Source organism: Cyprinus carpio, chromosome A12 (assembly GCF_018340385.1).
Source record: "Cyprinus carpio isolate SPL01 chromosome A12, ASM1834038v1, whole genome shotgun sequence".
In the NCBI taxonomy this organism is placed as follows: Eukaryota; Metazoa; Chordata; class Actinopteri; order Cypriniformes; family Cyprinidae; genus Cyprinus; species Cyprinus carpio.
Genome location: NC_056583.1, coordinates 24,079,866 through 24,102,482, shown reverse-complemented (window position 1 = coordinate 24,102,482; position 22,617 = coordinate 24,079,866). Strand labels below are relative to the sequence as shown.

Genomic DNA, 22,617 nt, shown 5'->3' with positions numbered 1-22,617 from the left:
CGACGGGGTGTTCCCCATAGCGACCCCTAGAGGACGCAGTGTCTCGTTCCCTATTTAGGGAACCATGGTTACATTCGTAACCTGAGACGGTAATTTGTATCATTGTGAAATACAACCACCCTTGTTTCAGTCTCTTCATTTCTCCTGATATTTTCTAAACTGCCTAAATGTCAAAATGATTAGCTACATTAACGATTACATGGGAATATTGTTTTTCACTTACGAAAACCATTTTGTAATGGTTTTATTGTCTGCCCTAACTCCCTCTAACCCTATTCTAAAATGATGTGAATTTGTCTGCTAAATTACTACTGTAACATTTATAATGATAATGTAACATAATAATGATGTCCTTTAGCATACAGTGTTTTGAGTGATGAGTAGTGTGCTGCTGCTAACAGGTGCTGGCAGTTTAATACTTGGCGAAGTCAAAAAAGAACAGGGCAACGGGCCAAATCGGCTGCAAGTCGGAGTTCTCCCGTTTCTCTCGATTGCCAAACCGCGTCTGTTTGAGGAGCTTTGTGTCATGTCAAAAGTGAAAGTTTAGAGGTTCAGTATTTAGTCTCGTGTGAGCAGCAGAGAGAGTCAGAGAGGAGTGAACTCAGACTGTGAAGACACACAGAGCTCGGGTGATCAATAACTCTCTCTGAATGGGAAATAATCTCCTTTAATAATCCATAACCAACTACGGGCAAATCTTCAAGTAAGTCTACACTACACATTTTGCAGATATTTCAAAATGCATATGAATATAGAATTCTTTTAAAATGATTTTGTCTGATTAATGTTGCAGTGTTTTCATCGGAATTATTTGTTTTTACGTTCTCCCAGTGAAGATAATGCAACAGAATTGCATTATCTTCAATAATACTAAAATAAGTCATGGTGTTTAATTTCTGTCGTGGCTCTGTGGATTCAGCGGATATATTTATAATGAACGAACGTGTTTCATTAGTGTGTGCTCTCAGTGCTTTACTGTAATAAATCTTGTGATTTCGCGGTTGTATTTTGCACTCACGTGTTCCTTCAGCGCCTCTAAATTAAAGCATGATTTATTATGTTGGGTGAAACCTTTTATATTATTTAAATGTGGTATCTGAAGAAGTAAATATTTTTTTTTTTTTTTTTTTTTTTTTTTTAAACTGTGTAATTATTATATTAAGTCTTGGTATTAGATCAAGTAGGCTGTAAATTCTGTAAATATGCATTAGAAGATGTAGGTGTTTCTTGGAAGCATAAAAGAATCAGACTGACCCTGTAGGTCTTTTGTGCAAGCACCTTATTACGACCTATAGCCTATTTAGGGTTTTAAAGTTTAGTGCTCTCTAGCACAAAAAATAACACAAAAATAATGACAGTGTTGTGTTGCGTCTGTCGTCATGAAATGACGTATGGCTGTCAGAATGTTTCCGTTCTGATGTAAATGTCTATCTTTTTTTTTTTTTTTTTTTCTACTGCAGAATCAACCATGAATGCTGTAAATGCTGTGCAGCTGTTCATTCTGGTTTGGACCTTTACTGCTGTCTGTCAAGCTGATGATGGTAAGAGAATAAACTTTTCCATAGAAAGTGTGTGAGAATTTAGAGGAGGGACTAAATCTGAGATGATGAAAACATGGTCAAATCTGTTTCATAGATAAACAAAACATGTGGCTCTTAAAATACCCAGTATTTGACTCTTAGTGTGATTCAAAATACAGATTTACTGTTTGAACAGTTTACACAATAGGAAGTGAAATCCATTATGGTCAGAGAGCAGTTAAAAAAATAAAAATAAAAAACCTGCCCATTAATGTGCTCTCTTAAGTAAAACAATGTGTTCATACAGATAAGTGCAAAATCTCATTTTCAGTCATGACTGCAGGATCTTGTGTTTTCTGCACTGATTATATCTGCTGCACATGATTGAAAGAAACATTCAGGATAAGGCTGCATGCAGAGATTGCTGTATTGATCTGCTTTTAGTAAATACATTTTCTATTTATACTGCAGTTATGGTTTTAATAAATGATAAAATATCTGACTTTCCCATGGCTAGATAAAATTCTAAATGTAACATACAAAATATATAATACAGTGATTTTATTTATGAATAGGTTCTCTAATGAAAGACTATATTTATTGTATGATTGTCATGGGCAGATTTTCATGAGATCTCAAAAAATAACATTTTTATAATATATTTTTTGTTGTTGTTTTTCATTTCCTCTATTATATGCTATTCATTGTTATTTTTCAGATGTCATTGTAAGCTGTGATGATGTGACTGGATTTGTGGGGAAAAAAGTAACTCTCACCTGCAGCGTCTCTCTGCAGAACACTGAATGCTGCATTATAAAGTATAAGTTTCAATACCCTGAGATCTTTAATGACTCCGCAATCTGTCGTCAAGATGTTCTTGTGAACTCCTGTGAACAGAGAAACAGTTTCACATGCAGCTACACTCCAACTACAGCGATGAGAGAACAATTCAGGTTCTTTGTGCAAACAAATTGTGGAGTGGGAAAAGCTGAAATCTTCACTCTTGACGCAGGTACTACATACTGTAACATTTTTGCTTCTAATTTAGTAAATCTTTGTAAATGTACATTTATGTTCAATCTACTAACAGTGGTTTAAAACCTGTTAACAAAGACCATTAAACCTGAAAATAATAGTAAAACTCTTGGTAAGAAAGCTATTATATATTTAATACAATTATTCATTATTTCTTCAGTTTCCTCAAGACATGTGAACCCAGAAAACCCATCAGAGTCAGCACCAAGATTCAAGGGTACTGTCATCACTGTGGTTGTGGTTGGTTTCATCAACATCATCATCATCATCATCATCATGGCGATCATTTGCAAAACTTCACCAAACTTTGTAGATGCCAGAACTGGATGTTACTGAGAGTCAGACATGATGAGGACAACGATCTTCCAGGAATTGAGATATTATAGCATCGAGTTTTGTTCATTGTGACTTTTCATGTGGTGCTCATGAAACACAAGCTTTATTTGAACTCCATTAAACTCTACACTATCTTATATCTCAGACTACTAAATATATATCTCTGGCTGTAGGTTTTAAAACTCTTGTTTCTATTTTATATTGATTTCTGTGAAATAACAGCATATTATTGATCTGTTTGATCAGAGTATATGACTTTAATGAACTCAAACCTTGTGTTTATTTGGGAGGAGTGAGAGTAAATCTGTCTTTTTTTTTTTATTTTTTTGGAGTGTTTTATATGATTGATGTTTTTTTTTATTGTATAATAGTGTGTATTATGTGGTTTTGTAGAGTATCTTATTTTTTAAAAAAAGGACATTGAAATGAATAAAGACTTGTGATACTCTCTAAAGATGAATGTCTGGATCCTCTGTTTATGGGTAAGTTCTAGCAGATAAATGAGTCAAATGTGTGAAGAGTACAAAGAGCTGATCTGTATGTATGCATTATTTATTTGTCTTAGACAAGTTACAAGTTATCTTATTCTTCATTAAATATTTAGACATTTTGGGGTTTAGTTTTTTTAATAAAACAGATTGGAAGGTAGAAGGATTGTAGTGTAAACCTGTACAGTTTAAATCAACCTTTAGATTAGTTTTCTGAAATACAGTGAAACAAAACACTTTCTCCAGGCCCAAGGTGCTAAGACAAAACACAGAACATAGGACTACCCAAACACACACACACACACACAAACTAATTAAATTACAGGTCCTTCTCAAAAAATTAGCATATTGTGAAAAAGTTCATTATTTTCCATAATGTAATGATAAAAATTAAACTTTCATATATTTTAGATTCATTGCACACCAACTGAAATATTTCAGGTCTTTTATTGTTTTAATACTGATGATTTTGGCATTCAGCTCATGAAAACCCAAAATTCCTATCTCAAAAAATTAGCATATTTCATCCGACCAATAAAAGAAAAGTGTTTTTTTAATACAAAAAAAGTCAACCTTCAAATAATTATGTTCAGTTATGCACTCAATACTTGGTCGGGAATCCTTTTGCAGAAATGACTGCTTCAATGCGGCGTGGCATGGAGGCAATCAGCCTGTGGCACTGCTGAGGTGTTATGGAGGCCCAGGATGCTTCGATAGCGGCCTTAAGCTCATCCAGAGTGTTGGGTCTTGCGTCTCTCAACTTTCTCTTCACAATATCCCACAGATTCTCTATGGGGTTCAGGTCAGGAGAGTTGGCAGGCCAATTGAGCACAGTAATACCATGGTCAGTAAACCATTTACCAGTGGTTTTTGCACTGTGAGCAGGTGCCAGGTCGTGCTGAAAAACGAAATCTTCATCTCCATAAAGCTTTTCAGCAGATGGAAGCATGAAGTGCTCCCAAAATCTCCTGATAGCTAGCTGCATTGACCCTGCCCTTGATAAAACACAGTGGACCAACACCAGCAGCTGACATGGCACCCCAGACCATCACTGACTGTGGGTACTTGACACTGGACTTCAGGCATTTTGGCATTTCCTTCTCCCCAGTCTTCCTCCAGACTCTGGCACCTTGATTTCCGAATGACATGCAAAAATTTGCTTTCATCCGAAAAAAGTACTTTGGACCACTGAGCAACAGTCCAGTGCTGCTTCTCTGTAGCCCAGGTCAGGCGCTTCTGCCACTGTTTCTGGTTCAAAAGCACACGCCTGTGCACGGTGGCTCTGGATGTTTCTACTCCAGACTCAGTCCACTGCTTCCGCAGGTCCCCCAAGGTCTGGAATCGGTCCTTCTCCACAATCTTCCTCAGGGTCCGGTCACCCTCTTCTCGTTGTGCAGCGTTTTTTTTGCCACACTTTTTCCTTCCCACAGACTTCCCACTGAGGTGCCTTGATACAGCACTCTGGGAACAGCCTATTCGTTCAGAAATTTCTTTCTGTGTCTTACCCTCTCGCTTGAGGGTGTCAATGATGGCCTTCTGGACAGCAGTCAGGTCGGCAGTCTTACCCATGATTGCGGTTTTGAGTAATGACCCAGGCTGGGAGTTTTTAAAAGCCTCAGGAATCTTTTGCAGGTGTTTAGAGTTAATTAGTTGATTCAGATGATTAGGTTAATGGCTCGTTTAGAGAACCTTTTCATGATATGCTAATTTTTTGAGATATGAATTTTTGGGTTTTCATGAGCTGTATGCCAAAATCATCAGTATTTAAACAATAAAAGACCTGAAATATTTCAGTTGGTGTGCAATGAATCTAAACTATATGAAAGTTTAATTTTTATCATTACATTATGGAAAATAATGAACTTTTTCACAATATGCTAATTTTTTGAGAAGGACCTGTATATGAACAGATTTTTGAGTGCACCCCTGTTTTTCTCTTCCTCTTCTCTAAAGCAGCACAACATGGCCTCATCCCCTTTGTTGGGTGTGATAACGTAGTCAGACTGATTACTAGCATGCGTGGGAATAATCCCATCTTTAAATTGTTTATTTCTCTGATTGGTCTGAAGAACTTGCTGTATCTTATCTTATTGGCAAGTTTGCTCTGCAATGTTTATCCTTCACTGCATGAGAAAAAATGAGCTTGTGGTGTGAGAGCTGATAGCCTGACTTTGCCTCACGGGAATAAATTACATTTTAGATGTAGGATTCAAATAGAAAAGGTTTTTTTTTTTTTTTTTTTCACAATATTACAATATTACAGTTTTACTGTATTTGTGATTAAATAAATTCAGCCTTGGTGAATAGAAGAGACTAACTCCAGACTTTTGAACACTTTTATCCAACTTTGTGCATTTGTTAAAGTAAAAACTGAAAAAATACAATTACAATTCCTCCCTTTTTACTTCAGATGGTTTTGTTAATTTATTAATTAACTCTATTAATAAATTTATTAATTTATAAATTAACTCTGCTCAGAGTACATATTGTCCCAATCTACAGTTACTTTAACACTCTGTAGATTGGGACAGTATGTACTCAGAGCTGGGGATTTTGCTGTGCATGATGTGCCATCTGGTACATAGAGTGACTTCATTCCCCATTGCATTCTTCTTTAAAGATGCAATTTAAATTTTTCCTTTCTCTTTGGAGTGTTACAAGCTCTTGGTGCATTTTGCATTTGCAATAATTTGTCTGGCCCTCCAAAAAAGGACACGACTTGAAATCAGTGGTTCAGTTGTATTTACAACACTGTTCCAGAACAGTTCAAACAAAATATTTAGTGTTCCATTTTATGGAGGACTGTTAACCTGACCCTGGGAGAGAAGTCTACAATGCGGCTGTTCTGACTCACAGTCTGTAAGTACGATTACATATGTAAAGGAATTGCCACTGATGTGAGTTTTGAGCAGTGTAGAGTAGTGGTTCTCAATTCCAGTCCTCGTGCCACCTGCTCTTCACATTTTGTATGTTTCTTTTATCGCTTCATACGTTTGTTCTATTCAAACGTAAGTGCTCTGCGAAAGTGGACATCACAGGATATTCAGCCATGATTCCAGTTTGAAGCGAATGTACATGTTTCATTCATTTGGGCCACAAACATGATGAAGTCATGCGAAACTAATGCTTAGTTAATGATGACTACTATATTTGGATGTTAACAGAATTCACATACTATGTGCTGTGATTGGCCAATGTTGGGGTCTGGTCACCACATTAGTTGAGGGGCCACAAACATGACGAAGTCATGAGAAACTAATGCTTAATTAATGATGGCTACTGTGTTTGGATGTTAACAGAATGCACATGATATGTGCTGTGATTGGCCAATGTTGGGGTCTGGTTACCACTTTAGTTGAGGTGCCACACACATGATGAAGTCATGAGAAGTTAATGCTTAGTTAATGATGACTACTGTATTTGGATGTTAACAGAATTAATGACTTTTTTAATGACGAATTGAATTCACATACTATGTGCTGTGATTGGCCAATGTTAATGTCTGTCTGTTTACCTACTATGAAGAAGAAATGAACATGCTTGATAACTCATATCATATTCAATAAAAAACATTAGTTCTTACATTAATTGATACACTGTTCTAGCCTGTATGCATGCATGAGGTAATGTGGATTTTTTAAATATTCCTTTAATAATTAAAAAAAAAGTCTTGCATGCACGAAATAATGCTTTTTTGAATAATGTACCATAAACATAGCTATATCCAAAGTGTATAGTAAAGACCTTGTTTTTTGTGAACAAAGAAAACATCATGATCATGTGTTATAAATCACGATGATGTACTCACCTTACTTAATGTCTTAATTAAGGTGTTGTTCATCCAAGTCTAACACGTGCTTCTAGTGCTTCCAGATGGATCCCATGTGTCAGATCTCCATTCGGGGAGCTGATATCTGATCAGGTGGGTATCAATGCGGCCTTTGCTGATTGTTATACTAACTTATATTCTTCTGGGAACTCGTCTAACTCTCAGGCAAATTTTAATATTTTCAATACATTGGATTTTCCCATATACTTGAAGCAAATCTGGCTGAAGATCTTCTCTAACCCCTTTATTAGCAGCATTGTATAATGACTCCTTTATAGTAGGCCATCTCCCACCATCTCTTAATGAGGCCTCCATTTCCCTCATCCTTAAAAAAGAAAAGAACCCTACGTTTTGTGGAAGTTATCGACCAATTTCCCTGTTAAATGTTGACTTTAAAATTTGATCAAAAATTCTGAGCCTTCGTCTCCAGAAGGTCTCACCATCTCTAATTTCACAAGATCAGACAGGTTTTTGTCCAGGGAGACATTCTTTTTTTAATACAAGGAGGATTCCTAATATTTTTTACTCCTTTCTCAGGAACTCCAGAAGTCATTTTATCCTTATATGCTGCGAAAGCCTTTGATAGAGTTGAGTGGGATTATTTGTTTTGTGTTTTAGAAAAATTTGGCATGGTGTCAAATTTAATCTCTTGGATACGGCTCCTTTACACCTCACCTTCCGCCTCGGTTCATTTAATTGGCATGTAGTCTTCTTTCTTTGCTTTACATCAAGGGACATGACAATGCTGCCTGCTTTCTCCTCTTCTCTTTAATTTAGTCATAGAGACTCTGGCAATACGGCTTCATACTCTGGAGTCTTTTAAAAGTATCCCCTGTTTATTTTCTCTGAAAAATAAAGTCTTATCTTCTGGCATCAAAACCCCAAGACTTTGAGAATGAATGATTCCTCACAGCATCAGCAGAAGCCACCACAAACACAGCATCCTAACTAAAGTCAACCTAATATATGACTGATTTAAAACAATATCAGTATGCAAATGAGACTCCTAACAGGACTTATCATTCCCGATAGAGTGTTTCATAAGCATGTTTAATGCTTTTATACTGTATATTGATAGGGTATATTGATAAAATTGACAATAGTCCATTTTAATTAGATTAAGTTCCTAAATATCAAAAAATAAATAAATAAATAAATAGTATGTATGTTTAAACAGTATCAGGTATGTCTGATGGCATTGTAGTGCCACATTAAAATAATAAATTACTAAGATTCTAAGGAAAAGTTTGTAAAATTGTAAGAATAAATCATAATGTTTTGAGGATAATGTTCTGACATTAGATTAAAGGAGATTAAAAGTATAATATTGTGGGAAGTTCTGAGAAATATTACAAGAAAAATATCACAAAATTATGATCTGAGGCATTAATACAATTTATTTTTTATTTTAACATTTTTTTGTATTTTTAACATGGCACTAACATGCTGAACAAAGACATTTATGCATTAAATGAAACATCAGTGAATACATTAATGCATCAATAGATTTTTTATTCTAACATAGCAGTAAAATGTTGGTAGAAGGCATGTTTACATTAATAAATAAAAATAGTATTGTTTATTAATAATAATTACTTATAATAGATTAATAATAATAATTAAAAATAAAAAATGAAATAAAATTAATACATTGTTGCATTAATAAAACATTCATTCTGCAGCTTTTCCACTGATTCTGTCTTTAAACATTTGTTTTGCACAAGCATGTTGCTCTGCTGTTGCATCATTTTTATGGATCTGTGGGTGATTATTGTGTTACTGGGTTTGAAACACAGGAGGTTTGGAACAAAACTTAAATGACTCTTTAATAAAAGCCATGTTTTGTCATGGAATGTTTTTTGTTCCAAGATTCTAAGCTGTTTAATAAAAAATAAACAAACAAATAAATGAAAGTGAAAACAAATCGAGTCGTGTGTCAATAGGTGTGAGAACGGTGCTTTTTCACAGTAGGGGAAAAACAATGCAGAGGAGGAGAAAAGAGGCAAATCCCTGGGAAAACCCAGGGAAAAACTACTGGATGTGGACCAGATGCTGAAGATTGCCTGAGATCCAACCCTGTGACGTCTGCAGAGATAACAGAAGCACTGCCAAGAGCTTATCTGAACTAAAACTATGCCGTCACAAAAGGGAGTCTGTTGATGTAATGAAATCGACCTAAAATGAACTCACACTTCACTTGTTTCCAACTTATTTTCCTCTGTGGAAACAGAAAAGATGATATTTGGCTGAATGTTCATGCTGCTTTTCTTGTGAACTATCCCTTTAAGGTCGTTCACACCAAGTACTAGAACTATGAAGTTACATTAGCATTCACACCAATGTATTAAAATATCAAATCAGTTTATTATAAGCGTGCTGCACTTTTTTTTTTTTTTTTTTTTTTTTTTCGTATGTTGAATTTATTTATAGTAGTATTTATTGTGGTATGTTTTCAATATTTTAATTGTTCCTCAGCTATTAAAAGACACTATCCAGCAATGTCTTTTCTGTGTCATTATCGTTGTGGTGTGGACCCCCGTGCAATTAAGTACGTTCACACAAAGTACGATAACTGTAAGATACCTATGATAATTACTATACCGCTCTGTTTGTTATTAGCTATAAGCGTGATGCAGATATCTTTGGAATCACTTTTAGAATTTTTTTTTTTTTCAATTGATGAACTATAAAACATTGACAACCAATCAGAATCCACTTTACAATAAGCTAGAGCATTTGCACATAACTGAACACTTCATTGCTTCTAGCGTGTGTAGAAATCAGACTTGACATGTCCATTATTAAATTTAAAGTCCCTCAGAATGAATCCCAGTTGTGTTTTGCTAGTGGAATATTGCCTTATACAAGCCCTATGAAAAAACATTTGTTCCAGATTCATTGCCTCAGCAATAACTGGCAATAGACCTAATGTGCTCAGATGTGTTTGCTGTTGTTGGAAGTCTTCTGTACCAGTCAGTCAGGCTCTGCATGGGAATGTGGTTACTCTCCTTTACAGCATCTCACTTTTCCTGTAATCTGGCTGCAGCAAACTTTCCCTTCCTCTCCATCAGCATTTTTGTTGTTGTTCAAACTATAATTTCTTCATTCACCCCCAGGATGAAAGCAAAGCATTAACAGTTAAAGCAACACTGGGTTATTTGGCAAACAAAAAAAGAAAATGTTTTTCCTCAAAACTAACTAGTCATGTATCTGCCATTGCCATTATATTTGAAACAGCAATACCAAGAAAGGTTACTCACTACAATATTGTGCAAACACATGTAACATTTAGGATACGATATAAAGTTTTGCTGGTTAGCTTTATCTATGACAGGGTACAAGCTGACCTACAATCTAAAACATGACATTTCTGAAATTGTTTTGTTCAAAATAAATAATGGTAAATTAAATATAAAATAGGAAATATACAAAGACAGTCTACAACAGAAAACTACAGTTCAGTTCAAACAACAACAAAAACATTAAAATGGTCCAAGAACTGGTAACTTAAACAGAGTTTGTACAGATACTGCAAAAGAAAATTCCAGGACTTTCAAGGACTTGCACTGCTTTTTTGGTTTTCAAGGACTAAAATCAGATATCATTTATTAATCAATATTGTAATTATCTTTCAAATTCTAATAAACTAATAAAACAAAATGGTACAAATAAAGTGCAGCACATGTAAAGAATGCAATGACTGTGGCAACTTTAGCATTTGAAAGGATACTATGGCAAAGTTATCACTTTCCTTATTCAAACTGATTCTTTTTCCATGAATATACTGTATGATTGACCTCAAGAATGAAAGCTATGTCATACACATGGAAAATTATGAGTTTTATCATCCTCATAGACACTAGGGGTGTAACAATATATTTAGCTCACAAGGTGAGACAAAATGCAGATACTTGGTTCACTAGAATGAGAATGTTTTGATACTTTAAGAAATTTTCCAATTACAAAATATAATAGTCTTTTAATCACAAAAAGTAAAACAATGCAGAAACATTTGAACTAATCTAGGTTTAAACTAATGATTGTTTTGCTAATCAAGTAATCAGATTATTCTGACAAGTGAGTAATCTGATTTTTTTAAGTAATACAAATAGAACTAAGTGGAAAAGCAGGCTTTAATATGACTGTATTTATATATATATATATATATATATATATATATATATACACATATATATATATATATATATATATATATATATATATATATATAGAAACATATATATATATATATATATATATATATATATAAGATATATATATATATATATATATATATATATATATATAGTAACGATGAGGCAATAATAATTAGCCTCAAATAAAGTATCAAAACCAAGTACATGGTTTTTATTGAACAACACAGTTAAATACATAATGTAATATGCCTATATTATAACAAATACCTGCAGGGCACCAATGGCCTAGTGATGTGATTCAACGACATTTAAATCCATTAAATTTTAATATTTGGCCACATGCATATTCAGAAACTTTTATTTTGAAATTGCATATTTAGAAAAATTTTGATGTATGCTGCTGTGTTCGCATAGGTTTAAACTATTTACATTATAAATTCAAGTGAGTTTTCCCAGATGAACGTTAAGCATCCCAAACTCAGTCTTTACTGTTAAATTACCATTAAGAGATCATGAGTTTACAAAGCTCCGCTGCTTTTTAAAATGTAAATATGACGCTAGATGGAAATGTTTGACCATTGCGCCTCGCAAGTTTTTCAATGTGTCGCGCTTGAAATAAATAATGATAACACTTTACAATAAGGTTTATTAGTTAACAGTAATTAACTGTAGTTAGTTAACATGAACTAAGCATGACCAATACTTCTGCAGCATGTATTGATCTTAATTTAAACATTTACTAATGCATTAAAATCAAAAGTTGTATTTGTTAGCATTAGTTAATGCACTGTGAATTAACATGAAAAATGAACGACTGTATTTTCATTAACTAACATTGACAAAGATGAATACATACAGTAACAAATGTACTGTTCATTGTTAGTTAATACATTATCTAATGTTAACAAACGACATATAAACTTGGAATTGTGAAAAAAGGTCAGAATTCTAAATTAAAGAGATTAACTCATTCTGAGTTTAAATCTAAGTTCAGAGGTTCTTTTTTTCAGAATTGCAAGAAAGAAAGAAAAAAACTCCAAATTGTGAGAAAAAGGTCGAAGTTACCCTTTTTTCCCCATGGCAAAAAAAAAAAAAAAAAAAACACAGCAAAAAAAATTATTTTCAAGATGTCAAGTCAGAATTCCAAGAAAAAAAAAATCTGAGTTGTCTGAAAAGTCACAATTACAGTTTAAATTTTTTTTGGTGTAAACAAGATTTCATATGAAGGTGAAAGATTTCCTGATGCTGTTCTTCACGAATCACTTCACTACTGACAACAGACCTTTTTGGCCACACAATTTTGCTAAAGCAATTTTAAAGACAGATGACCACAGCTGATAACTTTTAGTTTATTACAAACAAAAGCCCTGCTGTTTCAGTTGTACAGTGTTTAATAAATACCACAGGTGCTCTCGGCTCCATCTCCATTCTTATTTCTGTAATGCTAGCAAAAACATTTAAGTTTTGGTTATATGTGGTTTTCAAATGTTTTTAACAGTTTCTCCAAGGCTGCATTTATGTGGAAAAACAAAACAAAACAAACAACAGTAAAATTTCACATTTTGATTGCAAATTAAAATAACTGTTTCCTGTTTGAATATGTTGTAAAATAGAAGTTAATGCTTTTATTCATCAAATATGCATTAAGTTACATTTTAAAATATATTCACATAGAAAACAGGTATTTTAAATTGTAATAATATTTTTAGAATATTAGTTTTTTTTCTGTATTTTGATCAAAAAGCAGCATTTGTGAGCAAAAGAGACTTAAAAACAAAAAAATCAAACTTTTGACAAGTACTGTATATAACTTCTTTTTTTATTATTTTTTTATAATAATAGTGTGAATATTGACTCAGAATTGTTTAAAGACCCTACTATTATTGTCTAGACTGGACTGTGGGGGAAACTACTGACCCTGTGCAGGAGCGGAGATCAGCGCTGAAATCAACTGGACCTTCCTGTTTAAACAGGCTTTCACAGGAACAGGCTGTGAAGGCCTGTTCCTCTGGCAGGAAATGCACTGATGTAATGACAGATCTCTTCCCCAGACGACACCGAATTTCCCGGGATATTCCCACTGTAATGAATTAATAATTAGAAACTGATATCATTATGTAATTTTTTATATGCAAAAATGGTAACACTTTACAATAAGGTTGTATTAGTAAACGTTAGTTAATGCATTAGTTAACATAAACTAACAATGAACAACGCATCTGTTCAGCATTGATTAATCTTTGTTCATGTTAACTTATTCGTATACTAATGTATTAGCCTAGTTAATGCATTAGTTAACATGAACTAACAATGAACTAACAATGAACAACTCCACTGTTCAGGATTACTTAATGTTTTGTTAATGTTAACTTACACATTTACTAATGCATCTCTTCACATTAACAGATTAACTAGTTAATGATGTGGTTAATGCATTAGTTAAAATGAACTAAAAAATAATAACGCATCTGTTCAGCATTACTTAATCTTTGCTCATGTTAACTTATTCATATACTAATGCTTCTCTTCACATTAACAACGTAATTAGTTAATGTTGGTTAATGCATTAGTTACCATGAACTAACAACGAACTATGCCTGTAGACAGCTTTATTTAATAAGCTTTATTTAATTATACTACATAAAGTATATACACACGTTTATTTAGCAGCTAACACACAATGGATAAACAATACTACCTCATTTGGGAATTGATTTGGGCTATTGGTAAACTTGGAAACTATCTAAACATCAACTGATAATGTTTCTCATGTTTTTAGCTTGTTTATTAACATGACTTACCATTAACTAAGCATTTATTAAGGGAATTTGTGAACATTATTGTAAAGTGTGTACTAGTGCTACATTAACTAACGTTTAACTTACATTTGTAGACTGTTTATTAAAATGACTCACCATTAATAAAGCATGTTCTACAGGGATTTGTGAAACTTATTGTAAAGTGTGCACTAGTCCAACATTAAATAACGTGTAGACTGCTTATTACATTTACATTTATGCATTTAGCAGACGCTTTTATCCAAAGCGACTTACAGTGCATTCAGGCTATACATTTATTTTTACCAGCAAGTGTGTTCTCTGGGAATTGAACCCACAACCTTTTGCACTGCTAATGCAATGCTCTACCACTGAGCCACAGGAACACATTATTAACATGACTCACCATTAACAAAGCATTTACTAAGGGGATTTATGATTATTGTTTTATGTTGTTAGGTTTTTGAACATTATCTGGTGTTTTTATTACATTTGTAGACTGTTTATTAACATGACTTACCATTAACTAAGCATTTTTTGAGGGAATTTGTTAACCTTATTGTAAAGTGTGCACTAGTTCAACATTAAAGGGTTAGTTCAGCCAAAAATGAAAATTATGTCATTAATGACTCACCCTCATGTCGTTCCAAACCCGTAAGACCTCCGTTCATCTTCAGAACACAGTTAAAGATATTTTAGATTTAGTCTGAGAGCTTTCTGTCCCTCCATTGAAAATGTATGTACGGTATACTGTCCATGTCCAGAAAGGTAATAAAAACATCATCAAAGTAGTCCATGTGACATCAGAGGGTCCATTGGAATTTATAGAAGCATCGAAAATACATTTTGGTCCAAAAATAACAAAAATTACGACTTTATTCTGCTTTTTCTTCTCTTCCGGGTCTGTTGTGAGCGCGTTCACAACATTGTAGTGACGCCGCTGACGTACGATGCTGCTGACGTGTTTTCTTTGTTATTGGGCACACCGGAGAACACGTCAGCAGCGTCGTACGTCAACAGTCACAGCAGTCGCGTTCACAACAGACCCGGAAGAGAAGAAAAAGTGGAATAAAGTCATAATTTTTGTTATTTTTGGAACAAAATGTATTTTCGATGCTTCAATAAATTGTAACGGACCCTCTGATGTCACATGGACTACTTTGATGATGTTTTTATTACCTTTCTGGACGTGGACAGTATACCGTACATTCATTTTCAATGGAGGGACAAAGGGATCACCTTTGCGTTTTAAAGCTGAGGAATGTCATTGAAAAGACTTCCAAGATGACCATTTCTATCCCGTTTTACAAGTCAGTTAATCCACTCCATCAGACGATGTTTTTGTAGGTCCAGTCAGTTCAGTCCTGGTAACCGCCGAACCCTGAGAAGAGAACAAATGTGCGCGCGCTCAGTAGATCGTCACGTGGAACGAAGCGATTTCTAACGGAAAACGGAAGCATTAGGGGCCGTTCACATAACTATGGAAGGCCCAGAGGTTCTAAAACACGTGAATTTTAACGCGTAAACAACACGTTAAATACGCGTTTTTCACGCGTAAACAACACGTATTTAACGCGTTAAATACTTCAGCGCGTTAAATACGTGTATTTAACGTGTATTTACACTTTAAAAATCAGTTTGAACGGGTCAGTGTCATTGTCTGCTGGGGACTTGGGTCAAACTACTTCTGTGAGCTTAGGGGGGTGTACCATTCATAGTCTAGGATACCACCATTTAACATGCTATAGATCAGCTTATTCAGCCTTTTTATTTTGTCCTTTTTTGTCTTTTTTGTATAACCTATAGAAATAATATATTTAAATTGCAGTTTTATGAAAAATTTGATATTATATTAGAAATAAAATTGCCTCGTTTTTCTCCACGAACGTTTTTTTTAGTAAATAAAATTATTAGTGGACATTATAGTTTTAACAGTGATCAAACTTAATTTAGCATCAAAGCTTTTACATTTATGTGGGTAAATCAGTTACAGTGGAGATAAGCAATCAATGCGGGTCTAAGACAAACCATTGTAATAAATATATGTCTTTGGAATACAACGTGAGCTTTTCTTGTGTTTACATTTACAGCTATCACCAGCAGGCGGTGCTTATTATGCATTATTTAAGACTTTCAGGTCAGGTATAAGAACTTGATTTGGCTTTCCTGACAGCAGAAGTATTCTACCACTTCCACCATTTAAGATCCTCCAATTTACTTTTCTTTTCTTTTCTTTTTTTCCTTTATATTTTTTTTTTCCTTTTCTTGTGTAGCCCAAAGAAAATTTCTAGATTGCAGTTTTATGAAAAAATATTTTTATCAAGATTCAAGATAAGATTGCCCCTTTTTTGCACATTAGTAAACAAACTGCGTGACCATAGCAACCCGGGATTATCAGAGATTTATTAATTGATACTTTATTTTGAAATAAGAAATTATTATATTATTTATTATACAAAATATTTAATTATTAAAATATTATATTTACCATAGACCTTGGCTACTGGACTGTATTACATGCCATTCTCAGCATTGATTCGAAATACGTTTATCATGAATACATGTTACATAAAGTGCATAATATAAAATAGGCCTACAAGAAAACATTTTCATCCACCCTACAGTCTTGTAAGTCCATTAACTGATCGTCTTTTTCCTGTCATATTTGTATATTATTATTATTATTATTATTATTATTATTATTATTATTATTATTATTATTATTATTATTATATTATCCTCTTATTATTGGTTATATATATATATATATATTCGTTTATATTAATCTTTTCTATTCATTTCAATCTCTTTATTTAACGTTCTCAGTACTTTTGTAAATAATAGCGTACTTTAAATGCTCGACATGCAAATCAAGCTTTGATTATGCTGACTGGAATTTTTGCTGTAATGCAGTTTAAATTTAACATATATTTCATTTTATTTCGGCTAATTAATAGACCATAATTATAAATAGGCTACTATAGTGTTTCGTTGAAGAATTAATCATTCATGTAGTTTCATTTGTAAATGAGACAGCTCATTTATCATCACACATGGGCATAAATACAATCATATAGTCAAAACTTTATTGCCATAATTGTCAGATAAATGATAAATGAGCTGTTGTGTTTTCATTTACAAATGAAACTACCTGAATGATTCATTCCTCAATGAAACAATATGGTATTTATCAAAAATTGTATAGTATTATCCTGTGTTTTTTCCCTTCTCCCAAAACAACTTATAATACTGTTTTAGCTATTAAAATAGTTCAGTTTTGTATGTAATAGCAAAGTGATTATATTTTGTTTCGTTTTTTTTAGTTAATCTAGAAAAAATGTTTGGAGCATTTATTGTTCGTTAATATAAGTTTTTGTTTTTTAAAGTCACAACTCAGAAAACACTAGTTTATTGGTAAATAATTAAAATATCTCCTTACTATTTCCCCCCGACACATTCATGGTAATTACTTTTGCTGGGGCTTTGCGGCAAGCTTTAGCCTATTGCGTGCATTCAAGCCGCTCTTGACAGTCACAGTAGCACGGTCTTGTGTTGTTTCCACCAGCACTGCAATTTTTTTTCATCACTAATTGATGGATGTCTAAAATATACAAATAAGGAAAAGCCTAAAACAGGCCCGAGGCCGGGAATGCGTCTGAACTATGATGTGAAAATATGCCTGAAGCCCAGCCCTAGAGGTGTAAAAAAGTCGGGCCAGCCTGAAATGCAGGCTTAACTATTACTTACTATTAGAAAAGTAGTTAATATCTTTAACTGACACATATTTAGTAGTGGTAGACTACATTAGTGCAAATTGAATGTTAGGATTTAGGAGTACCAGATAAAATGATCAACATGTCTGGAATGAGCAGCACATGAGGTATACTGCAGCACTAACAAAGTCACAGGTGCAATATTATCTGAGGCTGTGGAGTGCATGGAAGGTGCACTGTTAGTTCAATTCAACAATGTTAATATAATAGTTACTGTAGCTACTATCTGCAAGGACATCATCAATTTGTGGTTTCTATGGTTTTACTATAAAAATGGTTATACAGTTAAAATAATTTTTTTGATAATTTTAGAGATTTAGATCAAATTTGTGGGCTTTCCCTGATACTTGCATGAAATACTTGCATTCTTTTAGGTGCCTCTACTGTACAGTAAATGGAATGTATAGTGTTGCAGTTTATTTATTTATTTTCAGTACATACTTGTGTGCGGTTCACAGACATACATTCACATTCACAGTTTCATACATTTATCTTGTCCATCAAAGAAGGCTTTAATAAAATAGCTAAGAAAGATGACAAGTGACACTGAATTGACTCCCCTTTTAAATTGCTAATTTAACACTTTACACTTTTTTTATATAAGCAGGTTTCACTAATCCGGTCAACAATAAGTTTAAGCTTTCCCTATAGCACAAGTTCACAGCATATTTCTTGCAGGGCCACTGTCCTGCAGAGTTTCAATCCAACCAGCTCCAACACACTTGATCCAGCTAATCAACTCTTCAGGACAGTGGCCCTCCAGGAACTGAGTTTGACACCCCTGCTCTGTAGAGTCACAAGAATAATAGACTGCACATATTGCAATCATTCACAGTGCTAAAACAACATGAGGATGGTTTTGTGAATAGAAAGTCTATTGTACTGTAGGTCTATTTTACATTTGAGCTTTCAATGACATAAGTTCTGATTTAAAATAGTAATGAATATATTAACACATTGCTTTACAATGCCATAGAAGAACCTTTTTGTCTAAATGGTTACATAAAGTAGCTTTAACATCTGAAGAACCTTTCTGTTTCACAAAAAGTTCTTTGTGGTGGAAGAAGGTTCCTCAGATTACCAAAAATGTAAGAAAGAGATGGTTTTTTAAAGAACCTTTGACTGAATGGTTCTTTGTGGAACCAAAAATGGTTCTTCTATGGCATCGCTTGAAGAACCTTCTGAAGTACCTTTATTTTTAAGAGTGTACTGTACATTTCATCATGCAGATGATTTTGTATGAATGTATGATGACAAGATTTGATATCAACTAGTATGCCTCAGTCAGAGTCTGTGTTCTGTCAGTGTTGGAGGAAGGTAAAGTAAGTGGGGAACTGAAAAAATGAGCTTTAATAGCACAGTCTCATTTGAGAAAACTGCTGGTTAGGTTTGAAACCTGCCACAGGGTGTGCGGTAAGAGACTTGGTGAAAAGATGTTGGAAATTTGGGATTAACCTGTTTATTTGTCACCACAACAACTCAGTTATTAGTTATTAACACAAATTGAATATAGTCTTTAGTTGTGGGTGTATTTAGTGTGCAGTTTTCTATAGAAACCGAAAATGCAGAGTAAATATAAACACACAATAATAACAGATATACACATGATGAATATAAAATATAAAACTGAACAGATAAACAGAAGAAAACAAATTTGCTATGTCATATACAGCTTAATTTATTCTATATGGTAGCCTATCAAGAATATCTCAACGCCAGCACTTAGCCTATGAACTATGCCCTTAGCAGGGTCACTGTATACAGTAGTGTAACAGAGTATGCTGGTGACTTCCCCCCAAATGAATCAAAAAAGGCTATGACTTATACTTACAACTTTGAATCATAATGTTTCTCGGTCTGCTGCCAATAACACAGAGTTGTTGCATGGGTTTGGTTTGTTTTAGCTTTAAAGATCAAAGTTGACAGAGAAAGTTCATGATCTGTTTCACGGCATCAAAAAAGCCTAATTTGCATTGGTTTGGTAAGTGTACATTAGGCATCTCATTAACAATCCAGTTTACTTGCAGATAAAATTTATATGTTTGTGGTTCTAAAAAAAAAACAAAAAAAAAAAAAAAAAGCTACTTAGTATTTTTATGTTAAAATGTTAACTTACATGTTATGAAGTGCTTTAACAAATCACATCATTTCACAGATAAATTTCTTTAATACCAATTTTCAGGGTGGCCTAGGACTTTAGTAAAGTAGAATATTTCTGCTGTCAGGAAAGCCAAATCAAGTTCTTAAACCTGTCCTGAAAGTCTTAAATACTTATATACATTCTAAAATACCATATTGAAATACTTTACGTCTTTAAATTCATTTAAATTGATATTATCACCTGCATGATTTTCTGAATGCATAATAAGCGCCTCCTGCTGGTGATAGCTGTAAATGTAAGCACAAGAAAAGCTCACGTTGTTTTCCAAAGACATATATTGATTACAATGGTTTGTCTTAAACCCGCATTGATTGTTTTCCTTCACTGTAACTGATCCAAGTCCTCAGCAGCCATTGACACTGACCCGTTCAAACTGATTTTTAACGCGTACTTCACGCATATTTAACACGTTAAATACACGTATTTAACGCGCTGACTTTTCACGCGTAAACGACACGTATTTAACGCGTGAAATACGTGTTGTTTACGCGTGAAATACGCGTATTTAACGTGTTGTTTACGCGTTAAATTCACCTGTTTTTGACCCTTTTGGCCTTCCATACTAATGCTTCCGTTTTCCGTTAGAAATCGCTTCGTTCCACGTGACAATCTACTGAGCGCGCGCACATTTGTTCTCTTCTCAGGGTTCGCTGGTTAAATCGCCCGCGGGAACAGGACGGACTGGACCTACAAAAACGACGTCTGATGGAGTGGATTAACTGACTTGTAAAGCGGGAAAGAAATGGTCCTCTTGGAAGACTTTTCAATAACATTCATCATCTTTAAAACCAGCTGTTTGTTCATCCTGACCATGGTTGCTCACTTCCAGTTAGGAACGTTAGGAAAACACCTTCTTCTCTGAGTTTTTTGTTTATTTATTTAATGCATTGATTATATAATATAAATGAATATAATGTATACCACTGTTATGTAATAATATAATACTTAATAAAGTTTCTGAAAATGTAAAAGATGCATGAATGGCTTTCACTCATTTAAGGTCAAGTAAAATCAATAATGACTGCTTTGTTAGTTAATATTTAGTTAATGTTGAACTAGTGCACACTTTACAATAAGGTTAACAAATTCCCTAAAAAATTCTGAGTTAATGGTAAGTCATGTTAATAAACAATCTACAAATGTTAGTTAAACAATAGTTAATGTAGCACTAGTACACACTTTACAATAAGTTTCACAAATCCCTGTAGAAAATGCTTTATTAATGGTGAGTCATTTTAATAAACAGTCTACAAATGTTAGTTAAACATTAGTTAATGTAGCACTAGTACACACTTTACAATAAGGTGCACAAATTCCCTTAATAAATGCTTAGTTAATGGTAAGTCATGTTAATAAAGTCTAAAAACATGAGAAACATTATCAGTTGATGTTTAGATAGTTTCCAAGTTTACCAATAGCCCAAATCGATTCCCAAATGAGGTAGTATTGTTTATCCATTGTGTATGAGCTGCTAAATAAACGTGTGTATATACTTCATGTAGCATAATTAAATAAGGCTTATTAAATAAAGCTGTCTACAGGCATAGTTCGTTGTTAGTTCATGGTAACTAATGCATTAACCAACGTTAACTAATTACGTTGTTAATGTGAAGAGAAGCATTAGTATATGAATAAGTTAACATGAGCAAAGATTAAGTAATGCTGAACAGATGCGTTATTAATTTTTAGTTTATTTTAACTAATGCATTAACCACATCATTAACTGGTTAATCTGTTAATGTGAAGAGATGCATTAGTAAATGTGTAAATTAACATTAACAAAACATTAAGTAATCCTGAACAGAGGAGTTGTTCATTGTTAGTTCATTGTTAGTTCATGTTAACTAATGCATCAACTAATACATTAGTATATATGAATAAGTTAACATGAACAAAGATTAATTAATGCTGAACAGGTGTGTTGTTCATTGTAAGTTTATGTTAACTAATGCATTAACTAACGTTAACTAATACAACCTTATTATAAAGTGTTACCTTTTCATGTCGTTTATTTTTTAGTTTGTTTTATAGTTAGTGTCATGCTTCCCTTGCACTCTTGTCTTCATGCTATTGGTTCCTCTTGTTCATTGTGTCATGTTCTGATTGGTTGTCTTAGTCATGTGTCTTGTTCCCCATTGGTTTGTTCTTGTCATGTTACCTGTATTGTTTGTTTTGCCATTGCACCTTGTCGTGTATTTAACGCATGTACCTGTTGTTGGTGAGTCAAGTCTGTTTAAATTAAGTCTGTTCATACCTCGTCAAGTCAAGTCAAATCTTTTTTTATTGTCTGGATTATGTCAGGACTTCTGTGGATTGCACCTTATAAATAAACTGCACTTGGGTTCATCTGCACTTGGGTTCATTTTAGTGGGCAGATGATTACAGCATTTTAAAATAGATTTATAATGAGATGCACTTGTTAACTGAAAAGGTAGTTTCAGTTAGCAGGCCTACAATATCCTGTGGAAAACACTGTTCATTCTGTAAACTTGACTCCAGCATAGTAGCCAGGGCTGGACTGGGACAAAAAAACAGGCTCTG

At 33.7% G+C, this 22,617-nt stretch overlaps 1 protein-coding gene across 1 annotated transcript in view; it reads left to right on the top strand.

Moving 5' to 3' along the window:
- Positions 1 to 427: 427 nt before the first annotated feature.
- The window catches only part of LOC109094041, a 30,389-nt gene continuing 8,199 nt past the window's right edge, over positions 428 to 22,617 (top strand). The window contains exons 1-2 of the mRNA XM_042768078.1: positions 428 to 703; positions 1,461 to 1,541. Coding sequence (XP_042624012.1) covers positions 1,469 to 1,541 — 73 coding nt within the window. The 5' untranslated portion in view covers positions 428 to 703; positions 1,461 to 1,468. The remainder of the gene's footprint in view (positions 704 to 1,460; positions 1,542 to 22,617) is intronic.